The sequence below is a fragment of the Phycodurus eques genome, chromosome 11 (assembly GCF_024500275.1).
Source record: "Phycodurus eques isolate BA_2022a chromosome 11, UOR_Pequ_1.1, whole genome shotgun sequence".
Lineage (NCBI taxonomy): Eukaryota > Metazoa > Chordata > Actinopteri > Syngnathiformes > Syngnathidae > Phycodurus > Phycodurus eques.
In genome coordinates, this window is record NC_084535.1 from 10,845,134 (window position 1) to 10,869,076 (window position 23,943).

The 23,943-nt window shown below is 40.8% G+C and overlaps 1 protein-coding gene across 1 annotated transcript in view; it reads right to left on the reverse strand.

Annotated features, from left to right (window-relative positions):
* Positions 1–599: 599 nt before the first annotated feature.
* Positions 600–23,943, reverse strand: part of zcchc24 (zinc finger, CCHC domain containing 24) — a 44,506-nt gene continuing 21,162 nt past the window's right edge. The window contains exons 3-4 of the mRNA XM_061691025.1: positions 6,824–6,988; positions 600–1,596 (exon numbers count right to left, since the gene is read on the reverse strand). Coding sequence (XP_061547009.1) covers positions 1,483–1,596; positions 6,824–6,988 — 279 coding nt within the window. The 3' untranslated portion in view covers positions 600–1,482. The remainder of the gene's footprint in view (positions 1,597–6,823; positions 6,989–23,943) is intronic.

The window sequence follows — 23,943 nt, forward strand, 5'->3', positions numbered from 1 at the left end:
TTTCCTAACATAATACCACTTGATTCTCGTAAATTAGTCTTGTACCGTCACAACGTTATTCTATTACTACTTTATTCACCCGCTCCCAAGTTCGGACTATTACCAGTTTAGACTTGTAATATATATATTTTTTATTACAACTTTACTCTCAAAAGTACACATTTCTTCTAGCGTTATTACATACTCATTTGTACAATGAGGTTTTCTCTAAATATTAACGCTTGATCTTGTAACATTACATTTTCTTTGTAATATCAACACTTGAGTCGTGTAACAATAGGTTTTGTTTTTCATATTAGTCTAAATGAAACTAGTAACATCGCAGTTTTTCTTGTAATATCACCGGTTTTGTCTCATTAACATTACAATGTTATTGTTATGAATGTGATAACGTTAATCTCATATTAGGATTTTTTTCTCGTCATAATACCACCACAATCTTATAAAATTATGATTATTTTTTTCTGGCTGTATTATGAATTTAGTCTCAAAGCACAAAGCTTTAAGTCTAATCAAAATTGTAATATTTTCACTTTAGTCTTGAGTTGTAACATGACATTTCTTATTGTAATGTTGCTACTTTGTTTCTTGTAATTTTACCTTATTTTCCCCTCGTATTATTATTATTTTTTTTTTTTGGGGTCTTTTCAGAGTGGCCCTAACATTCCGTTGTATCACAATGACCCTATCGCTCCGCCCTGAATTTCTTTTTTTTTTTTTGTACTTAATCAGCCTTTAAATGGCTGCTTTCCTGCCAACCTTCATTCTCCCCGCTCTGTACTTTTTATACCACAAGCACTAAATTGGCACTAAAACCTCCCTCAAACAACAACAAATATATTCAGTCTATGCATGGTGAGCAGTTCTTTTTGTAAACATTTTTTTGTTTTTTTTAAATAAACGTTTTATACCAAAAACTGCATGGATGGTCACTTGACAACACGGAGCGATACTAAGCCTACAGTAGTTTCTAAAGACATGTGGAAGCAGTTACACAACAAACAAACATTAAAAAAAAAACATTTTTTCCTGTCCCAGTTCAAAGTCAAATTGCACACTAGACAATAAGAAAATAAATAGGCCACTTGTAAGCTTGGGATGTATGGCACATTATCCCTCAGTTAATTCACAGTTAATAAAGATGTGCTGTTGACCGTAAATGTGGCAATGGTGCGTATATATACAATGCACGGACACACTTCACTTGTCAGGGAAATGTAAGGCGGATTTCTGTAAACACAAAGGTGACAAACCCCAAAGTGAGGTAATCTATGACTGTAACATAAGCCGAATGAGAAAATGCTTGAGTGGGCTTTCCTGCATGAGAAGCTGATACTACACGAATGTATTCTTCTGGTTTTTTCCTGAATGTTATCTTTTACACCGTCACTAGAATCACGGCTGCGGCAAGATTCAAGGGTCGACGGAGTTGTGGGTGACTTGTAAAGTTCTTGGCTCTCGGACCACAGCGACTGGAGAGGTTTATTGCACACGGCGGCAGTAGTAACCCAGGACTTTACATTTCTCACACAGGTGTTGCGGGTGCTCTTTGCTCTGGTCGGACACGTCCAGGCCGTCCGGCTTCTCCAACGGACGCTGAGGCCGCAAAACACACACAAGAGCATGAGTGAATCATGTTCAACACATCATAAATCCCAGCAATTTTATTGGGCCTATTAGGTTTGGATTCCCTCCCACGTTTTGCACTGGCTAAAAGGGCACCAAACATAAAACTGAGATATGCATCTCTTTAACAATGTGGTACTGGCAAAAAACAATGGCATCAACATTCCTTTGATTCAGTGTACCTAATTTAAGAGTACATAGCAATAGGTCTTCCACTTTGTGGCCCAACGAAAGACAATTTGTAACAGATCATTGTGCACTAGTGACAAGAAAAGTGGAAAAATATGACGTATGAGAAACCATTTGTATGTGATTTATATAAAAAAAAAAAAAAAAGGTTTTGGCTGCTAGTTTACACAATAATGATGTTTTGGAGCTTGACAATGCTAATTTAAAATCAGGTCTCAAAGTGGACGTTTTTGATCACAACAATGTTATTGTTTGCAGTTAAAGGTTTCAAATTGCTGAAAATGGAGGACATGCTTGTTCAGTGTAAACAATTCTTTTTTGGACAAATTGCGGATACATGATAATTGTCAAATTCTAAACCCACCTTGTAATAATTCTAGAATAGGTGGGGAAATTAATTTAAAAGAATGCATTTGTTACATTATTACAAAAATAGGAGGGTTTCTATATTTTTAGTGGCCACAGGTATCCCAGGTCCTTACCGCTAATAAAATAAAACGTACCTTTGTCAATGTAGCATTAAATGATAGGCATACTCTACCCAAACTACACGGTTTTTGTTTTCCCCCCAAAAAGGCTGACACACAGCATAGAAGTACAATTTTCTTCATAAAATGTCACTCTGTGACGTGTCCCACCATGATGTTTTTGAGAATTAGGTCTGGCATAACCCATTCAGTATTTGAATAGGCAGACAGTTTCTTTAAAAAGTACCATCACCAACTTCTGACCTGGTGTGCATATTGCAGCGTCATTTTTGCAGGTCTGTGTCAATGTAATCATTTTGACAAGTTATCGTGTACATCAAACTTTTTAAAACCCAATCTCAAAGTATTTTCACTAAGTTGTTCTTGTATAAACATACCTTACTGTAACCCTCATGCATGTGGCTGACCTTTCCAAATTACGGGTCCTTGCGTAAGAACATCAAAGGAGCCCGAGCCGTTTTAATTTTGAAAAGCACTCAGCAATTTATTGATTTTTTTTTTTCCCCTTCAGTGTACCTCATGATTTTGTTAAATAAATAATGACGAATGGTGAAGCGCGATTTATGAGATTTCTAACGCTTTCAGATGACGTTTCAGACGTTGTGATTTTTAAATCTTGTTTGTCTTGGCCCTGATTTCAGTTGTAATAACGGAGTAACACTGAACAAACAGCTTTACGATTTAGTGTCGTTTTTGAGGGTTCCCGGCTAGGAGACATCTGTCTTTTAAGATGTTTAGCAGCGCTTCTTTTTCAGCTGCTCTTATGTGGATGATTATTTGCAACGTGAGGCAGGGGGAGTGGAGGAGGTTGCACGGCCCCACAGTCTGGAAGCTATGCGCTTGATCTGAAATGCCAAATATACTACCGTCTGACTGACTGGCCTCGCTATTTATTTCCCCATCTCATGCATATGGATGATTTTGGAAAGGACATATTTAGCACATTTATGGGGCGTGTCGGCTGGCATGAGAGGAATATAATCATTGTGTGATATTGCTAATGCGTGGAATGTGCGTTCTATCACATGAAACAAATGAAGGCGAGTCAAAGTGGTTCACTTCATGGAAACAAGATGGTGCGGGGAGATGAACATTAAAGCCAAGGATAAATCTCGCTAGCTGTGTTATCCTCTAAATAGATGCCTTCTTTTTTCCATACATCATTACCATGACCCACACTGCCAGCACAGCAGACTTGGTATCTGTAAAGCTGCTGGACATTATTGAGTCTGACTAAGGACTGTACGTCACGCTGGAGTGGGAAGAAAGAAACTTTGCAATCGAGTTAAAAACATATTATGAAGAAACATGTATATGGCTTTAGGCAGCACAGTCAACCAGTGGTTAGCGCATCTGCCTCGAGCTTCTGAGGTTCGGCGTTTGAATCTCGGATCTGCTCTCTCTGTGCTTGCCTGGGGTTTCTCTGGGGACTCCGGCTTCCCCCCACATTCCAAAAGCAGGCATATTAGGGTCAATAAAGACTCTAAATTGTCCATAGAGGTGAATGTGAGTGGTTAATAATAATAATAATGCATTACAGTTATATAGCCACAGCTGCCCTGGGCAGTCTGACGGAAGCGTGGATGCCATTCTGCGCCTACGGCCCCTCCGACCACCACCAAACATCCAACCACATTCATTCGTGGTGGTTTGGTTGTTTGTTTGTCCGTGCTCTGCGATTGGCTGGCGACCTCTCCACGGTGTAACGCGCCTCTCAGCCAAGGTCAGCTGGGTAAGGCTCCAGCTCACCCTCCACCCAAATGAGGATAAGCGGTATAGAAAATGGATGGATGGATATGAATTTGAATATTATTACAAAAATAAATTGTACAATAAAAGGGCACCATCATAAGAAATGCCTGGTACTCTACAGCTGAGTAAATAACTGCTGGCCACTCGATGAGGAAATATGGTTAATAACATGATAAGATCTCATTATGTATGCCCTTTCCATTGTTTGGTGGTGTTATGACTTATACAAACATTTAATGTTGCCAGCGAAGCCAGGCAGAGAGTGGTATTTAGAAGACCAACGGGGCCTCAAGATGTAGTCCTAATTTAATTCAGGACTTGGAATTGGAAAAATGTGTAAAAGTATAAATATTAAAAGTTTAAGTGTTTGGGATTAATATGTCTTCTTTCTCAGGAGCAAGTCCTGCTTAGCACTCCAAGCCCTGTGAGGAACATTTGTTTGTTTTTGGAAAAAGCAGCATTTTGATTAATAAAATTTCATGCTGGTTTCATTTAGTAAGAGGGGGATTCCAGCAGCTCTTGAGCACAATTATGTGCTACCCATGGATGAATGTGTCCTAACTAAGGAAATATTTATTTTAGGTTTTGATGGAATCCAGGAAATGCAATTAGTTTACTGTGATCTGGTTTAGTGTCAAAAAGGCAAAATTAATTGTTGGTACTCTGATTTTTATTACATTTTAAATGAGACCATATGTGATATCCTCAAGTCAACAAGCAGGCATGAAGAGTCTATTCGGTCACACCCTCAAAAATCCTGTTTGCCTGGCAGAGCCCTCAAAAGAAACATGAACCTATCTGAACTTATCTACTTCAGCCATCTTGGCTCAAAATTATAAGAATTGTTGCCTTGGCAGTGAGAAATAATGAAGTTTCCCAAACAGCAAAAGAACAAAATCAGCCCTTCAGCTGCTAACTGAGCACAGGTTGAAAGAGAGAGGCTGAAGTCCCATGCGCTTTAAAGGACGTCTCGTGAGATGTTTTGTGAGCATTGAAGAAGTCTTGTGTGATTTAGCGCAAAGCTCACAAGATGTGAAGACTATCTTTTGTCATTTACTGGAAGTCTCGCAAGAAGTCAGCAAGTATCGTGAGAGTTGAAGAAGTCTTCTGTGAGTTAGTGGAAGTCTCGTTTGATGTGAGAAAGACTCGTGAGATGTGAGGAAGTCTTGTGGAAATTAAAGAAGTCTCACGTGATTTAGTGGAAATTTTGCAAAATGGAAGGAAGTCTTACAAGACATACAGTGGATACGGAAAGTATTCGGACCCCCTTAAATTTTTCACTCTTTGATATATTGTAGCCATTTGCTAAAATCATTTAAGTTCATTTTGTACACACAGGACCTCATACAGACAGAAAAAAAAATGTCATTGTCAGAGTCACGGTGTTGTTCTGAAGCCACTCCTTCGTTATTTTAGCTGTGTGCTTAGGGTCACTGTCTTGTTGGAAGGTGAACCTTCGGCCCAGTCTGAGGTCCCGAGCATTCTGGAGAAGGTTTTCGTCCAGGATATCCCTGTACTTGGCCGCATTCATCATTCCTTCGATTGCAACCAGTCGTCCTGTCCCTGCAGCTGAAAAACACTCCCACGGCATGATGCTGCCACCGCCATGCTTCACTGTTGGGACTGTATTGGACAGGTGATGAGCAGTGCCTGGTTTTCTCCACACATAACGCTTAGAATGAAGGCCAAAAAGTTCTATCTTGGTCTCATCAGACCAGAGAATCTTATTTCTCACCATCTTGGAGTCCTTCAGGAGTTTTTTTTTTTAGCAAACTCCATGCTGGCTTTTATGTGTCTTGCACTGAGGAGAGGCTTCCGTCGGGCCACTCTCCCATCAAGCCCCAACTGGTGGATGGCTGCAGTGATGGTTGACCTTCTAGAACTTTCTCCCATCTCCCGACTGCATCTCTGGAGCGCAGCCACAGTGGTCATTGGGTTCTTCTTTACCTCTCTCACCAAAGCTCTTCTCCCCCGATTCCTCAGTTTGGCTGGATGGCCATCTCTACAAAGGGTTCTGGTTGTCCCAATCGTCTTCCATTTAAGGATTATGGTGGCCACTGTCCTCTTAGGAACCTTAAGTGCAGCAGAATATTTTTGGTAACATTGGCCAGATTTGTGCCGTGCCACAATTATGTCTCTGAGCTCTTCAGGCAGTTCCTTTGACCTCATGATTCTCATTTGCTCTGACATGCACTGTGAGCTGTAAGGTCTTATATAGACAGGGGTGTGGGTTTCCTAATCAAGTGCAATCAGTATAATCAAACACAGCTGGACTCCAATGAAGATGTAGAACCTTCTCAAGGATGATCAGAAGAAATGGACGGCACGCGAGTTAAATATATGAGTGTCACAGCAAAGGGTCTGAATACTTATGGCTGTGTGATATTTCAGTTTTTCTTTTTTAATAAATCTGCAAGAATTTCAACAATTCTGTTTTTTTTCTGTCAATATGGGGTGCTGTGAGTACATTAATGAGGAAAAATATGAACTTAAATGATTTTAGCCAATGGCTGCAATATAACAAAGAATGAAACATGTAAGGGGGTCTGAATACTTTCCGTACCCACTGTAAAAGTTGAAGAAGTCTGTCGTGATTTAACATCATGATTTAGTGAAAAGCTCAGGAAATGTAAGAGTTGTGAGAGTTAAAGAAGAAGAAGTCTCGCATAGTGTGAAGTCGCGCCTGATTTAACGTAAATCTCGCGTGATTTAGCAATAATCACTAACTATTTGGCAGTTCCCTGTATTGAGGGTTAAGGCTGGCGTACCTGCTTGTGTGGATAGACGTTAATGTGGCACTTGATACATTCTTGTCCCATGTTGGCCCACGAGTTGCCGCTCATCCACTTCCTCTTACATTTTGGACATTTGTACTCGCCAAAGCATCTCTTCTTTCCCTGGTAGGGGGTCAGGCCTTCTCCTTTGGGGCGGGCCTGCATTGAACAAAATCAATTAAATACACTCCAAGTGTTTCTTCTTTTCCATTACGTGCTGTTTTATTTAGCTGCAGTGTAACGATGATAATATTTGACAAACGGGTGTGTCTATCCTTTCATTGCTAATATAACAATCTTCACCAATCTAGCACACACACGGCTCAGCGTGTGCTTGTGTAAATGACGTATACTTCCATCGCAGCTGTATGATGAAATAATTCCTATGATTCTCGTGAGGGAGATGATCGGGAACAGTCGCCCGAGAGAAATCGAGCTGGGAGGAGCAGGCTTCCCTGATTCAATGTTGGCAATTTGGGCCACTACGAGGGAGGCAATCCACTCACTTTCACAAATAAAATGTGTCGTCAAGAAGACATCTGTGCTCGCAATTGCAAAGTTGGAGCTCACTCACTGAAAAATCTTCGAACATGAATCTGCTCATGAAGTAATCCTTCCATTGTGTATATTCCGAATAATAAAGTAGAATAACATACTGTGTTTGTGCCCGCAGAAAACAGAATCCAAATCCCTCTGTTTGCATTTTTGTCCAGATATGACCCATAATTAAATGGTCCACAAAGTTTCCCAGAAATTTGGTTATGTGGTTTTTTGCAACAGCTTGGAAAAAAATCAAAATAAATAAAATAAAACAAATCCAACAAACAATTTACATGGTACTTTCACACTTGATGCTGGTAGTTCCCTGCAAGACCTCACATTGGTTTCATTAGAGGCATTGACATTGGACACATATTTTAGAGGGTGTATGGGAGGTATAGGGTCATGGGTATGTGGGTGCACTGCACATTCCGGGCTTTCCTTAGTTGGTCCCAGCTCATGTGTGAGTAATAGCAACTCTAATCAGCAGCATCTGGTGCTGTCTTAACAGACGTCAACGCTTTGCATCAGCACCGACGAAGACGGCCATAAGCACCAACGGCTGTGCTTCGACACGGCCCCCAAAACCGAATGACCTCAACCCCCCCTTTGCCCCACCCAATCCGACTCACTGTCAGCCAGCCTTGCATCTCCTGCCCTGACAACACACAGGCTGGAAAATGTGACTTTGCGAAACACGTGTGATGACATTTTGTTTAGGTGCATGCGCTCTGTCTATTTGGACATTGACTGCCATTGCAAGTCATCATTATTAAAATATACAGTGGATATAAAAATTCTACCCACCCGTGTTAAAATGGGAGGCTGGAAGGAGGCCTGCAGTAACATTAAAGGCGCTACAAGAATTTCTGGCAGTTTTCTACATGGGACAACAATCTCCTGTTTTCTTTATACTGTATGTCTGAGCTATGGGGCAGGCAAGACAGAAACCTCTTATCACAACTACATTTTGAAAAAACGTACAATAAGCCACACAACTAATAACAATGGGTAGTTGCACACATTATTCCGATACAAATAACCGCTGCCTTTTGTTGGCTATTTTTCCAATTACAGTACAGTGGAACCTTGATTAAACAGACTAATAGGGGCAAAGGGGTCATCCGTTATAGCCGTACTAAAATTGCTATAAAATCAACATGATAAAGTGCACATCAGACAAATATCAATCAAAAATCCAAGAAAATAAGTCTTTCCTTGCTTCCAGCTTTTTAGTAATTACAATTGTCAATCAAATAACAACTGAGCCAGGTTCAAGTTTGATTCCACATATGTCCAATTAGATACAAACATTCCTGGACCTTTATCTGGATCTAAATTGAAAGTACTTGTGAGGACAACCTTTCACCCAGTTAAGTATCACGTGGAGTATTCCCAACATTTAAACCAAGAACAAACATAGTCTGCTTAAAAAAAAAAAAAAGAATACAAATGAAATAAATATCAGTTGGTGTAAACAAAATGAATCCGTTAGCTAAGAAACAGCCAGGAGCCTGGCACACTACCTGACAGTCAAACCTTGACCACAGTTAAAGAGAGGCGAACATAGCCCCCTCATTATTTTCGGGACAACTTGCTCAAATCAAATCTCCCCTGCATGTTACAACCACAGCGGGACAGAAACAGCTCTCCTCATGATCATTCCTCTCTGGCTCCACGCAGCTTCCAAGCGCCAAACTTGACTTTTGGCCTCGCTGCACACTCCGTCTGCAGCTGAATGTTTTCAGAGCGGATAAAGCTCCCTTTGGAAGATGCTCATAACGTGCACACAGTAAAAATAAATAAATCAATAAAAAAGCTCTGCAAGTTGATGACTAATTGGTTTTGATTCAGGGAGATTCAATTTTGTTGTCGTCAATCTGAAGAAAGCGCTCCAAACCATATGACTAACTGGAATAAATAAAATATAAATTTATATTAGTGTCATACACCAAAAGTGCCTCGCCCACATGTACTAACAAGACTATAAATGTTGTAATACAACATCATAAAAAGAACGTTTTACAAAGTTTTTAATAGGAATTTTTAATTGTCTTATTTTCAAGCTTAGCAAATAAATTCTTAATAGTAAAACATTTTTCAAAGTCTTACATTATCGTTTAACCAGAGGAGGTATTGATATCTACATATAAGACAATAGAAAAAACATGAATAAACTAGTAACTGAACTGCCTTCTCAGTTTGCCCTTAATCATATAAAGTATTATTTACCAATCTTTCTTCTTACGGAATACCAGTAATAGTCGACCTAATGGTAATGCACCTGAATGTAACAGCGCATACAATGATAACTGTCTTTTGTAATACATGGTCTAATTTGACCACAATGCATCACACAGGACTTTACAATTGAGTGTAGTTGCTACACCTAGTGGCAAACTTGCTCAATTAAATTTCTTTTAACCCAAGGGAGTCATAAATTCCTCAAAAAGTAAGATCATTTTTGACCAATGTCAATAGCTGTGTTAGCAAAAATAGAAATATATGGTCGCACATTTGCACAATCTAGCATCCATTTGATTTTGTACCATCAAATAAGTAAAAAACAGGTTCCAATAATACGGATAGCTCTAAACTGTTAACTGTCTTTTAAATTTTCAGCCATATTGTGCGATGTTGCTGTTTAAAATACTGTTACGAACGCACAAGATTTGAACATGATCCAACATCCAACGCGATCAGACTAAATTTCTTTGATTGATCGATTATAGTAAAAATGAATGATCAATTGTTCTGCCCGTAGGGATTTCCATGGATGTAGCTTAACGTCCCTCAGCTGACGTCATGGTTAGAACGCAAACGAGTTGAGATTGACTCAACAAGTAGTGCACTCCATTTTGCTTCAATCAACCATGAATTCCTCATATTTCATTACCAAATAATGGATTATTATGCCCATTACTATTAGATACAACGCTGTGTTCAGTTGTTTTTAGATCACTGGAACACGCTGCCTTTCATGGAGGTCTATGAAGACCAAGCTGATGTAATGAACAGGCATGGTTGCTATTACCGTATTTTCACGGCCATAAGGCGTACTTAGACAAATTCCTTGTGTGTTTTGGGCATACTTGGCAAATAACGATGATTCTGATTCTGATTAAAAGTCTTACATTTTCTCCAAAATGGACGGGGCGCCTTAAAATGCTGGCGCGCCTTATGTGTGCACCGAGTTCCAAAATCTGGGAGCATTTCCTGCCGACGCGCTGGTTATATAGAGGAAAGGCGGACATGACTGAGGACAGCATGTGGACGTTAAAAGCGGGAAGGGTGCGCGTGAAGGAGGACGCTAAAGGCGCGCCCCCATTAGGTATATAGTATGTACTTTGTGCAAAACAACACCGGTTTGGCTAAGGACCCCCCAAAATGGCACCTACGAAGAGACACGCTTACGAAGCACAGTTTAAACTGCAAGCTATCAGTTACGCGGAGGAACATGGGAATCGAGCAACCACGAGAGAATTCAAGATCAACGAATTCATGGTTTGCAAGTGGAAGAAGAAGGAAAACGAGCTTCGCCAAGTCAAGAAGACGAAGCTGAGTTTCCACGGAAACAAGGCGAGGTGGCCCGAGTTGGAAGACCCAACTCGAGCAATGGATTAATGAGCAAAGAACAGCCGGAAGAAGCATCACCATTCGACTGAGTGCAATAACTCAGAGCTTGCCATCATTCCGGGAGGCTTGACGAAGGGACTCCAACCGCTGGACATCGGTGTAATCAGGGCGTTCAAAGTGAAGTTGCGAGCGGCGTGGGAGCGATGGATGACAGATGGTGAACACAGCTTTACTAAGACTAGGAGGCAGCGCCGGGCGAGTTACGCCACAATTTGTGAATGGATTGTGGATGCTTGGGCTAACGTGTCTGCTTGCACTGTTGTTCGAGCTTTCGTAAAAGCCGCCGGCATTATTTCTGAGGAGCCGCACGGCAACGAGACTGACTCCGACGATGACGAGAGGGAACCTGGCGTGTTTGATTGAGAACTTGCCCAGCTGTTCATTTCGGATACAGAAGATGAGGACTTTGATGGGTTTGTGGATGAGGATTGATCCAGAAATAACGTGAGTACATTGTTAAATACATCAATAAAGTACAACCGAACTCAGTTTTGCTCCCGCTGCCTTTTTAAAAACATTGTTTTAGCGTGCATGCGTGCTACTGTATGTTTTAAGCTAGCGTATGTTTTACCATACATGCGCCCAATAAAACGGTGCGCCTTATGTATGTGTTAAATACAGAAATAGACCCCGTAACTCAGACTGCGCCTTTTAATACGGTGCGCCTTACGGTCGTGAAAATACGGTACATGTTTCACCGACCACCCAAACATGATGTCCCAAAAATATCTGGACTCTTGTGCCTCAACCCCGCTTGTGCTTTGGTATAAAAAGCAAAGGGAATCATTTGAGCTTTTGGACATACATGTTCACACACATTTTCATTTCACTGACAACTCAAAACTCCTCCGCTGTAAATACAACAAAATGCTTCAGTTAGGCTCAATTTCCAGGAAAATAAGCACACCGCGCTGGCTCTGAAGTAACGTTTACAAAACCGTCATAATACGCACACAAGCCGTGACGACATTCGTGGAATTACATTATCGCACTGTGCAAAACTGGAGATGAGCCTGCTATGTTTGGTTTTCTCGATGCAACTCAAGCCACTCAAGCCAATCTAAGAGCTGACTGGGCTTATGTGAGCCACTGAGTGTGTTAGAGGTGGGGCTCGAGCAATACATTGCTCGAACGGCTTCGGTTAGAGGAGATCGTTTTGTGTTTGTCATGTCACACGGACAGTGGCGGCTCACTTATTAAAGTCAATATTTGTTTTTGTGTTGGAGGCTAGAGATGAAGGTCAGTGTGTGTGTGCGCGTGCGTGCGTGTGTGTGTGTGTGCGTGTGTTTAAGAAGGTGTCCAAAGAGAGGACAGGGTAGCTCCACCATCATTGGTCAACCACATCTTCCTTTGGTGCTTGGGACTCACACACACACACACACACACACACACAGGGGTTTAGTCGACTGTTAAATGAAGCATGTACCACAAACACACATTCACTGATGCAATCTCAATGCAAAACATGGCCACACACAAGCACAAGCAAACATACTGCCACAGTCCCTCTCGCGTTCTGCTACCTTCCCCTTTAACACGCACACACAGGACACAAACAACACACACGCTGCAAAAATTCCACATCCACAGCTTTCTGTACACTCTTGAGACAACTGCAGTACTCCCACTCAGCCCCCTAATAGAACACGATTCCACAGCTTTTATCGCATGATTAATGATCTTATAACTGCAATAAATATAACAAATACAGACAGTAAAACTAAACCACAAAAAATGGCAGAAATGGAACAGGAGGGAGCAAAAGAAGCCTCCTTCCTGCTTTGTGTCCCATAGCAAAGGACATTTAAGGCCTCAAAACAGACCTAAACACAAAATTCTGGGGGTTTCACCATGAGCTTGTGGAGTTTTCTTTTTCATGGCGATCACTGAACTTCCGCTCCTTTCTCTGCCCACACTCCATGGTGAAAATGCAAAAGGTTTGCATTTTAGCCTCATCCATCTCCCTATAACAGTAGATTTCAAACTGGGGTGCCCAGACTACTTGGGGTCCGCAAGCTGTAACTTTTGAGTCTGCAAAATAGTCGTCCCACGCCATATCGTGCTTCAGTTTTTGCAGCTTCACTATGTCACAGATTTTTATATCGTACATATCTAAATTTATATCATGATTTTTCTTTATACCACAGGATTTTGCTTTGATTATTTTACACACTGTCGAGCGCGACCCAGGAGGAAAGAGTGCATAAATGCAGAGAATGCCCAAAGTTTGGGATTATTTCACACTTGAAAAGAGAGGATAAAGTGCAACCTGTCTACTGCAAAGTAGAACTGGCTTACACAACTGCACGTCTACGGTAAGGTAAACATCGTTAGCTAATTTAATATAGCCTACCACCGCTAGTTAGATCTAATTGTAAGCCCTTTACCTGTGGTCAAGGATAGACACAGTCGCCGGTGCACTTTTAGTCGCTCTATTGAACAAAAGTAACAACAGAGACACGAGCACATATTCACGACTTGCCGTTTGCCACAACTGACACAGTCACTCAACACAGAGTAGCTCATGGTTTAGCCAGTTAACAGCCAGCCAACTTGACACTCTCATTCACTGACTCGGACGTCCTTCAACAGGCCAGGCCGTGACTTTTAAAGTCACACACGTTCAGTCACAGATACAGTACTGTAGAAATTACTGGACCTGGAAAGTTTGAGAACCCCTGATCTAGTATACCTGGTTCAAGTTTGATAGCGATAAGATGAACATCCCAGAAGAAGTGTGACCACTTCAAATGGCCAAATTCGCAAAAAAAAGGGGTTTAAAACAAAATGGTCGACTTCCTGTTGTTTTACAGCGACGGTTCCTTAGACTGTTTTGTGTGTCCTGCCATGATAGATGCGTCTACTGAATTTTGTGAACATTGGTGAAACTGTTGACTGACGCCATTTGTTTTTACCTCTTCAAGGGGTCGCATCTGGGAAATCTGTGAATAGCCCCCATGATACACGCACCTGAGAGGTTTGTGGAATTTTCGGATATGTTAAAGCTCCAAAACAGGTGAGTCAATTGTGGGCAGTACAGTCATAAGAAAACAACTAGTTTCAAGAGAGCCTTCAGATGGCCTGGTGCTTGGGCCCTAACAAGACCCACGGTCATCTGAGCTAAGTGAGGGATGGAGATGGAGGAAATCTAAATCAGAAGCAGATGGCCTCCGTGGGGGTTGAACAGGAGAAGCCGTCGTAAAAATGAGTGCTCTGCTTTCAATTAAGTCATACATTTCACAAAGGTGGGGGTAAGCACTGTAGCTGTGACCACAACTACAGTGCATTAGTCTCATTATCATGTGGAGGAATGTGGGGACTGATCTCCTGTGGGGAGAAAAATAATTAAAAATAAACAGAACTGCATTAGGAATCTCAAGCATTTGTGATGATGCAGGTAAAGCTCACAATTTGACGGGTCATGGGAACGATCCCGTCTGGACGACAGACACCCATTGGTGAGGTTGTAAAATGTCTTTCAGCTAATAGCATCTAATTGATTTTGAGTTACATAGTCCAGGGATCCAATATTGTTTAGCTTAGGAGCCATTCGGAATTCTGCTCCAAAAACATGTCTTATGACCGACAACTGAGGAACTGACCAGGCCTTCAGGGTAAAAGGGATCCTGCATTTTGTCTGGGATCTCACATTCCATGCGAAGAGTAATGACCAAGTGGACGGACACCAGACTCGACACTCCCTTATGCTCACCTTCAAATGTGAACCCTTAATCCTTTGTCTCCAGCACCAGGATAGTTTTGTCGCCGTTTAATATTAGATGTCCCGTCCAAGTCTAAACCAAGAGCAAACATTCCCACAGCCCAGATCACTACTCTCAAGGCTGGAATGTCTTGCTTTCTCTTGATATTAGAGAAGACATCTTACCTACAGTTGTTTTAGGCTCTGGGTATTGGCAGCAGTTCGTGCATGGACGATAGACGGAGGAATAAACTGCTGACTAAGCTTTTAAGCAATTGTAAAGTCAGCTTGGTATAAGGAAACAATGCTGAGGCTTTATAGCAATAATTAGACACCGCTTGTGATATCTAGTTGGAAAACCGCAGAACTGCTCAAATTACACAGGACTTCATTCATCCAGCCAGCCATTTTCTATACTGCTTATCATATTCATGGTCATAGCAGGGTCTGAGCCTCATGGCTCTGCATATTCCACTAATAGTCAGAATAAGAATGACGTACAGCCACGGACGGAGGAGATGGATCGAAATGGAAATGTCAAGTTAGATGTTTGAAGGAGTTGCCTGAAATATCAGCAAAACAATTAACAGGCATTTCCAGAAAGAGAAAAGAAAATGCTTCCCTTGAAGCATCGTTCTTACTACTAGCATGCATGCAAAATCAGGGTCCTACGAGAATCACAAGGATAGTGGCGATGACATGATCCTGTCACAATGTGGTCTTTCTGCAATAATCTCTTATCTGTGTGCTATTCTTGTTGTTGTTTTTTCATAGATGGCCATAAATATATCAAGATAGCATCAAGAAATGATACCGTTAAGCCTCGGTATCTCCTCCAAGTGTACTCAACATCAATGCACAAAAAAAATTAAAAAAATTTAAATACAAATAAATACATCTAGATGTAAAGTACACAACTTCAAAAGAAGAAAATCCCCCGAATATTAATTATTGATCTTTCCAAGAAATTTGGGACAATTTAATGCGTCCAATTTAGTGGAAACAGGTTGGGCTTAGATCCCTTAACTGTTCCAGCAAGACGATGCCTCAGTGCAAATAGTCAGGTCCTTAAAGCCATGATTGGATGAATCTTTTAAAGATGATAAAACAGTTTCCCTATAGAAGTCACAACACTTGTGCCTATATAATGTACATAATATTGATAATAGGATTGGGGGAAATTAATTAATTAAATATTTTGATTATGTGGGAAAATCTAGCAGAATCTTCTCAACCCCTGTTGTGATGCCAGTATCGTATTGAACTGAATGATGCTGCCCTAAGAAGTTCAATAGTGTGAATAATCCCAACAATTTATCATCATGTTGTGATTCTTCGGACTTCAATGAATCCAATAATCAATCACACGAAGACATTCTTAAAAAAAAAAAAAAAATACCACAATATAGACAAAATCTGGCACTCTCTTCCAGAGTTGCCTCCCCTTCAGACTTCTATCCACTTGCTCCCAGTCAATGTTTGGTGACATTTAATTCAGTGTTCATAATGAGTTGCTAAGGTCCCTTTTCACTCTATCTGAATAGAGCTGGAGACGTATGTTCCGCTGAGACCGAATACCAGATGTGCCAAAATTGTTCATCTTGAAAGCCCTTCAGTGGGGGGTGGGGGGGAAGGGAAACAAATTGTGCATTCTGGTTCATTTACATGGATTTCCTAATGTAAACCTTTTGAAACGTAAACAAAGCAATGCCTGGTCTTCACTCGAGCTCTTCTTACAAAAAGTACACAAACTTGAGGCTCTCTATGAGCGTTTGACATTCTTTGGCATGGCTCGATGTTCCCTTCACAGCAAAAAGAAGAGTTATACTGTCATCGTTGCGACCCAGACAGGTCAGTGAGTCACAACAAAAACATCCCATTGAGTGCAGCATACGACGCTGTAAAGACGCCTGAGGTTGTTTGTCAGACCACAACACAGACGTGTTGGGCAAGTTATACTTGCAAAAGGATTCGTAGAGCACAGTCATTTTCAGGGCGACAGCATCAAAACAATTGTGGTGTGAATCATGAAAATTGTGCAAGAAGAAAGCATTCAGTCAGAGTGTGGCAATATACATTGTGTTGTATTGTTACAGTGCAGTATCAATATTGTACACACAAATCAACTATTTATGATGTCGCTGTCCAATTCCACATTTTCTTAGAATATTGTTGTATTTATGAGCAGGGGATGTCATTTTTTTTCCTCCATGTTTTGTCAACACTACAAATTAAAACAACCAATAATATTTTGTGGTTGTTTGAATGATTGGCTGCTCTGCTACTTGCTGCTTGATTCACTTTGTATTGACAAGGAGCAAAGTTTACAGAGTGAAGGAAATCGAAGGATCAGGAGAGAAGTCGGGAGGTTTGTTTCAAGGCGAGTCGTCAGAATTTGCTGCCATGCTCGGCCTACACACAATGACAAATGTTTTTCAGTTTAGCAATGTACATCTGTGTTGTATATCTGGTTCTAATTTGGGATCAATCGGACAAAATCTCCAGAACTTTGTCCCTTCAATTCAAAATAGGAGACTTCTTGAGTCTTTTCGGGCATGGGATCGTGAGACTTTTTGTGATTCTACTTGTGATAGACATGCCTGCTAAAAGCCATGTTTCTAAGTCAAATTGGTTACAGGGGCTGAATTTTCAAAACATTCTGGATGACGCAGAGACACTATTCGGGGTAACACATCAGATCCCTACCAAAGGTCACTGGGATGAACACCCCTGCAAAATGTTGAAGATTGAAGAAGTCCTAAAGATGGCATTTTATTTGAAGAGTAAAAACATTGAAGTCATTTGAAGATTGTCTTCACACCACTTGTCACAAGCCTAACTTTGTCAAGCTAACAGGGAAGATTCAACTATTATATTATATTGTTCTCCATGTTAAAATTTCAATCTCTGTCTCTGCTTGGACTACCACTACCTGCGTTGACATACAGTACGTCTGACATCACAGCAGTTCCTGAACAAAAGAGGCAAGTATGCGGTCATCAGCCTGTCAGTCAAAGCTGAGGGCCAAGTAAGGTCTTGCAGATGGCTACTGCTTCAAGTCTCTCACAAGAAAATGACCCTGTGACCACCTCAGCTGTGTCCCACTGCACACAGAACAAGCTTTTTTTTTTTGGCCCTTTCCGCTGCTGGACTAAACATCCCTATCCATGGCCAAAACCTCAGCAAGGTGCATTATGGAAGACTGTTTATCAATCTCGCCATGTACTACAAGCTCTAAATACAGGCACTGTTTTCCCCCGTGCATCTTTTTCACCAGTGGATGCCTCCTTTGCGGGTGCAGCTGTCTCTTTCAACTGCATGCAAAGAAAAGTGGCTGAGGCTGAAAGTGACGGGGGAGAACAGGTGTGCTGTTAAAAGTGATCAATCTGCACTTGCTGCAGCACAATAGCTCCTTGTTTATGCAAACAATCTCTTCCTGAATGAGGCTGTTCAAACGAGACTGACAATGCGACGGCACATACAGGCAAGGTTTTTCTATAGTCCTCCGAGGGCCATACTAAAATTATGAAAAATTGTGATTGGACAAGCCAACAAATATTTATTGTCCAGCATTGTCAGGCTGATTTTTAGAATTGCATGGCGGCCCGGATCAAATGCTCTCCGATTTGGCGCATCGCCATAGGTTGTAAGGGTGAAAATCACAGAGTAACCCCATCCATCCCTGTTTTTATACCGGGTGAGCTGGAGCCTATTTTCTGATTACTTTGGGAAAGAGGCAGGATACACTATCAACTGGTCTCGAGGGTCCATGTAGACAATTTTGAGTCTTCAATGAACCTAACATGCGTGTTTTTCGAATGTGGGAGGAAGTCCTATTTCCTGAAGAAAACCCATAGCAAGCACGGGAAGAACACCGGAAGCCCGGAACCGAGAGTCAAACCTCAGAACTGACTAACCACCAGCCCAACGTGCTGCCCACAGAGTAACTCACAAAATGCTATTTCATATAATATTGTCTATATATCTATATATATATATAGATATATAGACTATATATGTTAACTGGGATAAGAAGGAAAGTTTTTGCACAATTAATCATCGAATAAAATAAAGAAATTAGATACCTGACAGTACAAATTAACGGTCCCCTCATAATTTTACCATAAAATATGGTCGGATGAAAAGCTATGTCTACATTTTATTTCGTTCAGATATCATCGCTGTCCAAAAAAAGAATCACTCTACATTGTATTTTTTGCCCCTTTTCATCTAAAACACAAAATCACATTTTAGTTTTTTTTAAATTAAATAAAACATTGGGAGATGCATGGTTTTCATCTACCTCACAGTTCTGGGGTTCTGGGTTTGAATCTCGGCTCCTGCCTTCCTGTGTGGAGTTTACTTGTTCTCTCCGACTTCCTCCCACGTTGGGAAAATACGCATGTTAGGTTCATTGAATACTCTAAAAGTGTCCATTTGAGTGTGGATGGTTCTTTGTCTATATGTCCCCTGTTATTGATTGGTGACCAGTCCAGGGTATACCTCACATCTCACCCAAAGTCAGCTGGGATAGGATCCATCTTACCCAGGACCCTAATGAGAACAAGTGTTAGAAACTGGATGGATGAATGCTTTTAATTGGACAGTGATGATATGCTGTGTTGACATATAGATTCAGACAGCAACAATTTTGGTATTTGATTCTACAGTGTCATAAAAGATGATACATCACCATATTGATATTTTGTCCCACCACTAGTAGGTTACATCCAATCAAAAACACTCAATTAAACCAACATATTTACAACAGTCAGATTAAATTACCCATATGAGCAATAACGACTTCGGACATTATCTTGAATGTTTAGTGACAACATCTTACGACGACTAAGTGCGAGCTGAAAAAAAACGTAATCACTTTTCTCAAAAGCTCTCCTCCTTTGGAAACAATTATAAGCGTAATTACAACACAAAGGCAAATGTTTTTATCTGCTTTAATCCTCCCTCGCTGGCGTCGGGCCCTGCACTCCTGGACTGCTCCCCAGTGTTCTGGAGCGCTCCGATCGCTAGCTGCTAGCATCTGGAAACCATCAGTGTAAACAAAGGAGGAGTGGAGGAGCTCCGGCCCCACTCTGCCCCTCTCTGTATCCCCCAGGACATCAACATAAGAACACCAAACCAGGCCCAGAACCTAAAGTGTAGTTGTGTGTGTATGGGAGACATGCATGTCCTCATCGTTTGACCGCTATTTGTTTTGGCCGCCGTTCATCAAGAGATAGATTTTCAGATGGAACAGATGAGGTTCAAGTCCGCAGTGCTTGCTCGACTCTTTTGTTTTCTCATTAAGGATAGCATTTCTGATCAGGCCTCTAATTGCTCCAATCTGATACACATCTAGTAAGCATGTGGTTTGCTGTTTTATTTTCCACGCAGCTAAAACCTCCAAGATGTGGTTCATGTCACTTTTGGTCCACCAAGGGAGGAATGCAATGTAACACTTTTACGGACATTCATTAAGTGTGGCGATAAAACACAAGTTGCATGCTCATTTCATCAAGAAAATATAACATACTCTATATCCATAAATAACTCAACTAGGCCTGTTTAAACATTACAAATAAACGGGGAAAACTTGCATCAGTTTTGTTTTAATGTGAAATACTTTAAATAAGAAATATGTAGTTTTGTTAGTGAACTAGCTTAGCCGCTGGAGTACAATAAGTAGTGTTAGCCTGAGGAAAAGTTCAAAACGAGTTCCCATTGAAATCTAATAATTCTACAATCTTTTTAAGTTTGCTGATAAGATGCTAGCTGTATGCTAATGTTCTCAAGAAAAGAGTGAACACTCGTATCAGTCTCAAAAAATATCCATAGATGATAAACTACAGTTGTTGAACTCCTAACTCCTATAATTTATTTGTTCGAAAACTGAATACAGTACCATGGTTAACAGCCAGCCAATTGCAGGCCACATATTGAAATACTGTAAATTTGCTTTTTGAAGTGCAACAAAAGTTTATCAATAGTTTTCGGTTGTGGTGCAAAATGAATATTAGGCTTACCCACGGTCACCCAAAAAGAAAGTCTCCTAGCAGCTATAAGCTAGGGAAAGCTAAGTGAGCTAGCGGCGCTGTTTAGCTCCACAGCCTGACTATAAACGCATACATATAATCTGGTACAATGTCAGTCTAATATTAAGTGAATGAATAAGAAGTTGTGACTAATATAGTTTCTTTTTGGCAACATGAGCAAGCGAGTGCTATGTAGCAGGACTTGCCTTGCCATTTCAAGTGCTCCACTTCAGCCTATGGGTCAGGGCGCTATTCTTAAAAAAAGGTTTCATATTCTAGTAATTCCTGGTTTTATTTGTATGTGCTACACATTTCATATCACATTTAAAAGGCGCTCGCTCACAATAGCTCACGCCAGTTGTCCCCAGGTCTAAATATGCTTGTGTTTAGCTGGGTTTATCCTCTCTCACACACGTCACAAATAACAGCGAACAAAGACGGGGGGTGAGAAATGATCACACGGGAAGAAGCCACAAACAATATTCACATTCAAGCGTTATGTACAAGCATTTAAAAAAGGATTACAATCACACATGCGAGCTTCACGGTAGACAACATAATCTTAATAACATGAGGGCGACCATGCTTAGCTTAGATTACAAGTTTTCCCTGTGGGCTTAACCACAGAGATCAACCGTGGTTATAAATGTCTTTATTAACTCGCGTTGATACAGCAGTGTTCAAAATAAATTGCCACAAGTCCATTCCCAACCGCCAAATAGTCAGTTAAAAGAAATTGTCTCCTGCCTGGCAATGCAAGTGTTTAGTCCTACACATAGAAAAGTAATTTTTTGCCAGGATCTCAAACCAGAACAAGCATCTAGATCTCGGGGTGTCAAACTCATTTGTGTCACGGGCCACATTGTAGTTATGGTTTCTCTCAGAGGGCCGTTAAGATTTTGAAATCATATAAATATTGAATCACCTCCTTATATTATTACATAGACAACAATGTGATAGATGAATAGTTTGGAAATCGACATTCAAGGGTAATACTTTGTAACTATTGTTTAAGTTACTGTATTGTAAAAAGATGTTTGGTAACAAAAACATGGTTGGAAATATCGATTCCATATGACAATAAAAAAAAATGTCTACAGATTTTAGCAAGAATCATGGCAGTCCAAGCACATGATTTGCTTTCGCGGGCCACATAATATGATGTGGGGGGCCAGATCTGGCCCCCGCGCCTTGATTTTGACATCCGTGGTCTAGATTTAATATTTCCCCCACGGATTCCTGTAAAGTCCTGTAACATATCATATTGGCATATCGCGTACAGTATGTTTAGTCTCTCCGCTGTCATGCTGAGGGATCACATGGGGGGAAAGGTAAATGAAGACAGCTGTACTAAAGTTAAAACATCCCACAGCTATCAGTCCAGTAGATACAGCGTGGAGGTGCTTTGCCAGGGGCTAAAAAGACCTTTGGTGGTTTCAAATGTCATCAAAGCTCACTGAGAAACAACTCTAGCCTAAAACAGTTCACCCCCCAAATAATTCAAGCAGACAGGGTCATGTAATCCTAATGTGAACAGAAAACATAATACAATGTAGGTAAATGTAGGCTCCAGAAACTCTGCCAAAACTACACTGTTCATTATTTTTGTGTGGAAACAGTCTTCATTGTTACCCCTTATTTCAGGTAATATGAAACACTTGATATTTCAGTTACTGTAACCATAATACAAAATGAGGCACTGTTGATTTAGATTAAACCAAATCTCTTCTAGGTCTTTTGAATTATTGCAAATTAAACTTGCGATTTGTTGCTGTTTTGATAAACTCAAGGTAGAGGTCTCATCCTGAACGCAGCTGGGTTCCATCTTTTGATGAAATACTAATTTAGCCTGCAAAGTAATTAGGAAGCATTTATTTATTATACTATACTTGAGTCATTCTGAACTAGTTTACAAAAAAGAAAATACACTATAGCTATAGTATAGTAGGCTTTCAGGTGAAAATTCAGGATGAACCTGAAATGTACTCAAACCTTTTGAGATGAGCTCAATTTGATCTTCTCTAAACTTTTGAATGCACGTCCAACTGTTAAAGGTTTCACTACTTTTTGCATAGCTTGCTGTTCTCTAACAAGGAGCTGAACAGCAAAATTCACAAGAACTGGATCCATGAGTGGACCAATAGATTTCCAAAGACGCCCACTTGTATTTCTTTCTGCAACTCTTCCAGTCTCTCCGTATCTCTCTTGCAACCTGCTGATGACACTCAAGAGAACATCCTGTTTGCACCTTCGCAATGGTCAGTTACTGTTGATCAGTTATTAAAATGTGAATGGCATGAAAAAGAGAACTATTAAGTACCAATTCCAACTGAACCAGGATATTTATTGGTCGATTCATGGATCAAACACCTGTTTGATCTTAAACTCCTTGTTAGAGAAGAGCAAGTTAAGCAAAGAATAACTGAAACAATGAACATTTGGACATTCAAAAGTTTAGAGAAGGTCAAATCAAGTTCACCTGTAAAGGTTGTAGTGCATTTCAGGTTCAAACTGAAACTTCACCCAAGAGCCCAATACCTTAACTTGGTGTGAGTAGTGTGTGCGTGTGTGAAACTCAAGCTCCAGGGGCCAGATCCGGCCCCCCACATCAAATCAAATGAAATCTACTACTTGCTAATTGGAACTGTTCTTTTCATTTCCATCCATCCATCCATCCATCCATCCATTTTCTGAGCCGCTTCTCACTAGGGTCGCGGGCCTGCTGGAGCCTATCCCACCTATCATCGGGCAGGAGGCGGGGTACACCCTGAACTGGTTGCCAGCCAATCGCAGGGCACATACAAACAAACAACCATTCGCACTCACAGTCACACCTACGGGCAATTTCGAGTCTCCAATTAATGCATGTTTTTGGGATGTGGGAGGAAACCGGAGTCCCCGGAGAAAACCCACACAGGCACGGGGAGAACATGCAAACTCCACACAGGCGGCGCCGGAGATTGAACCCCGGTTCCCAGAACTGTGAGACAGATGTGCTAACCAGTCGGTCACCATTCCGGCACAGATATTACAGCAATTTTTGAATATTTTTAAACATAAAATATTACTAAAATATCATCGTCACTATTTTCTGACTTCTGATTTCAAAATAAACTTGTTGTAAAAGAAAAAAAAAAAAGCTGTATATTATAATAAATACAGTGGAAACTGTGTATATGTAATAATATGATGGGGTGATTATAGAC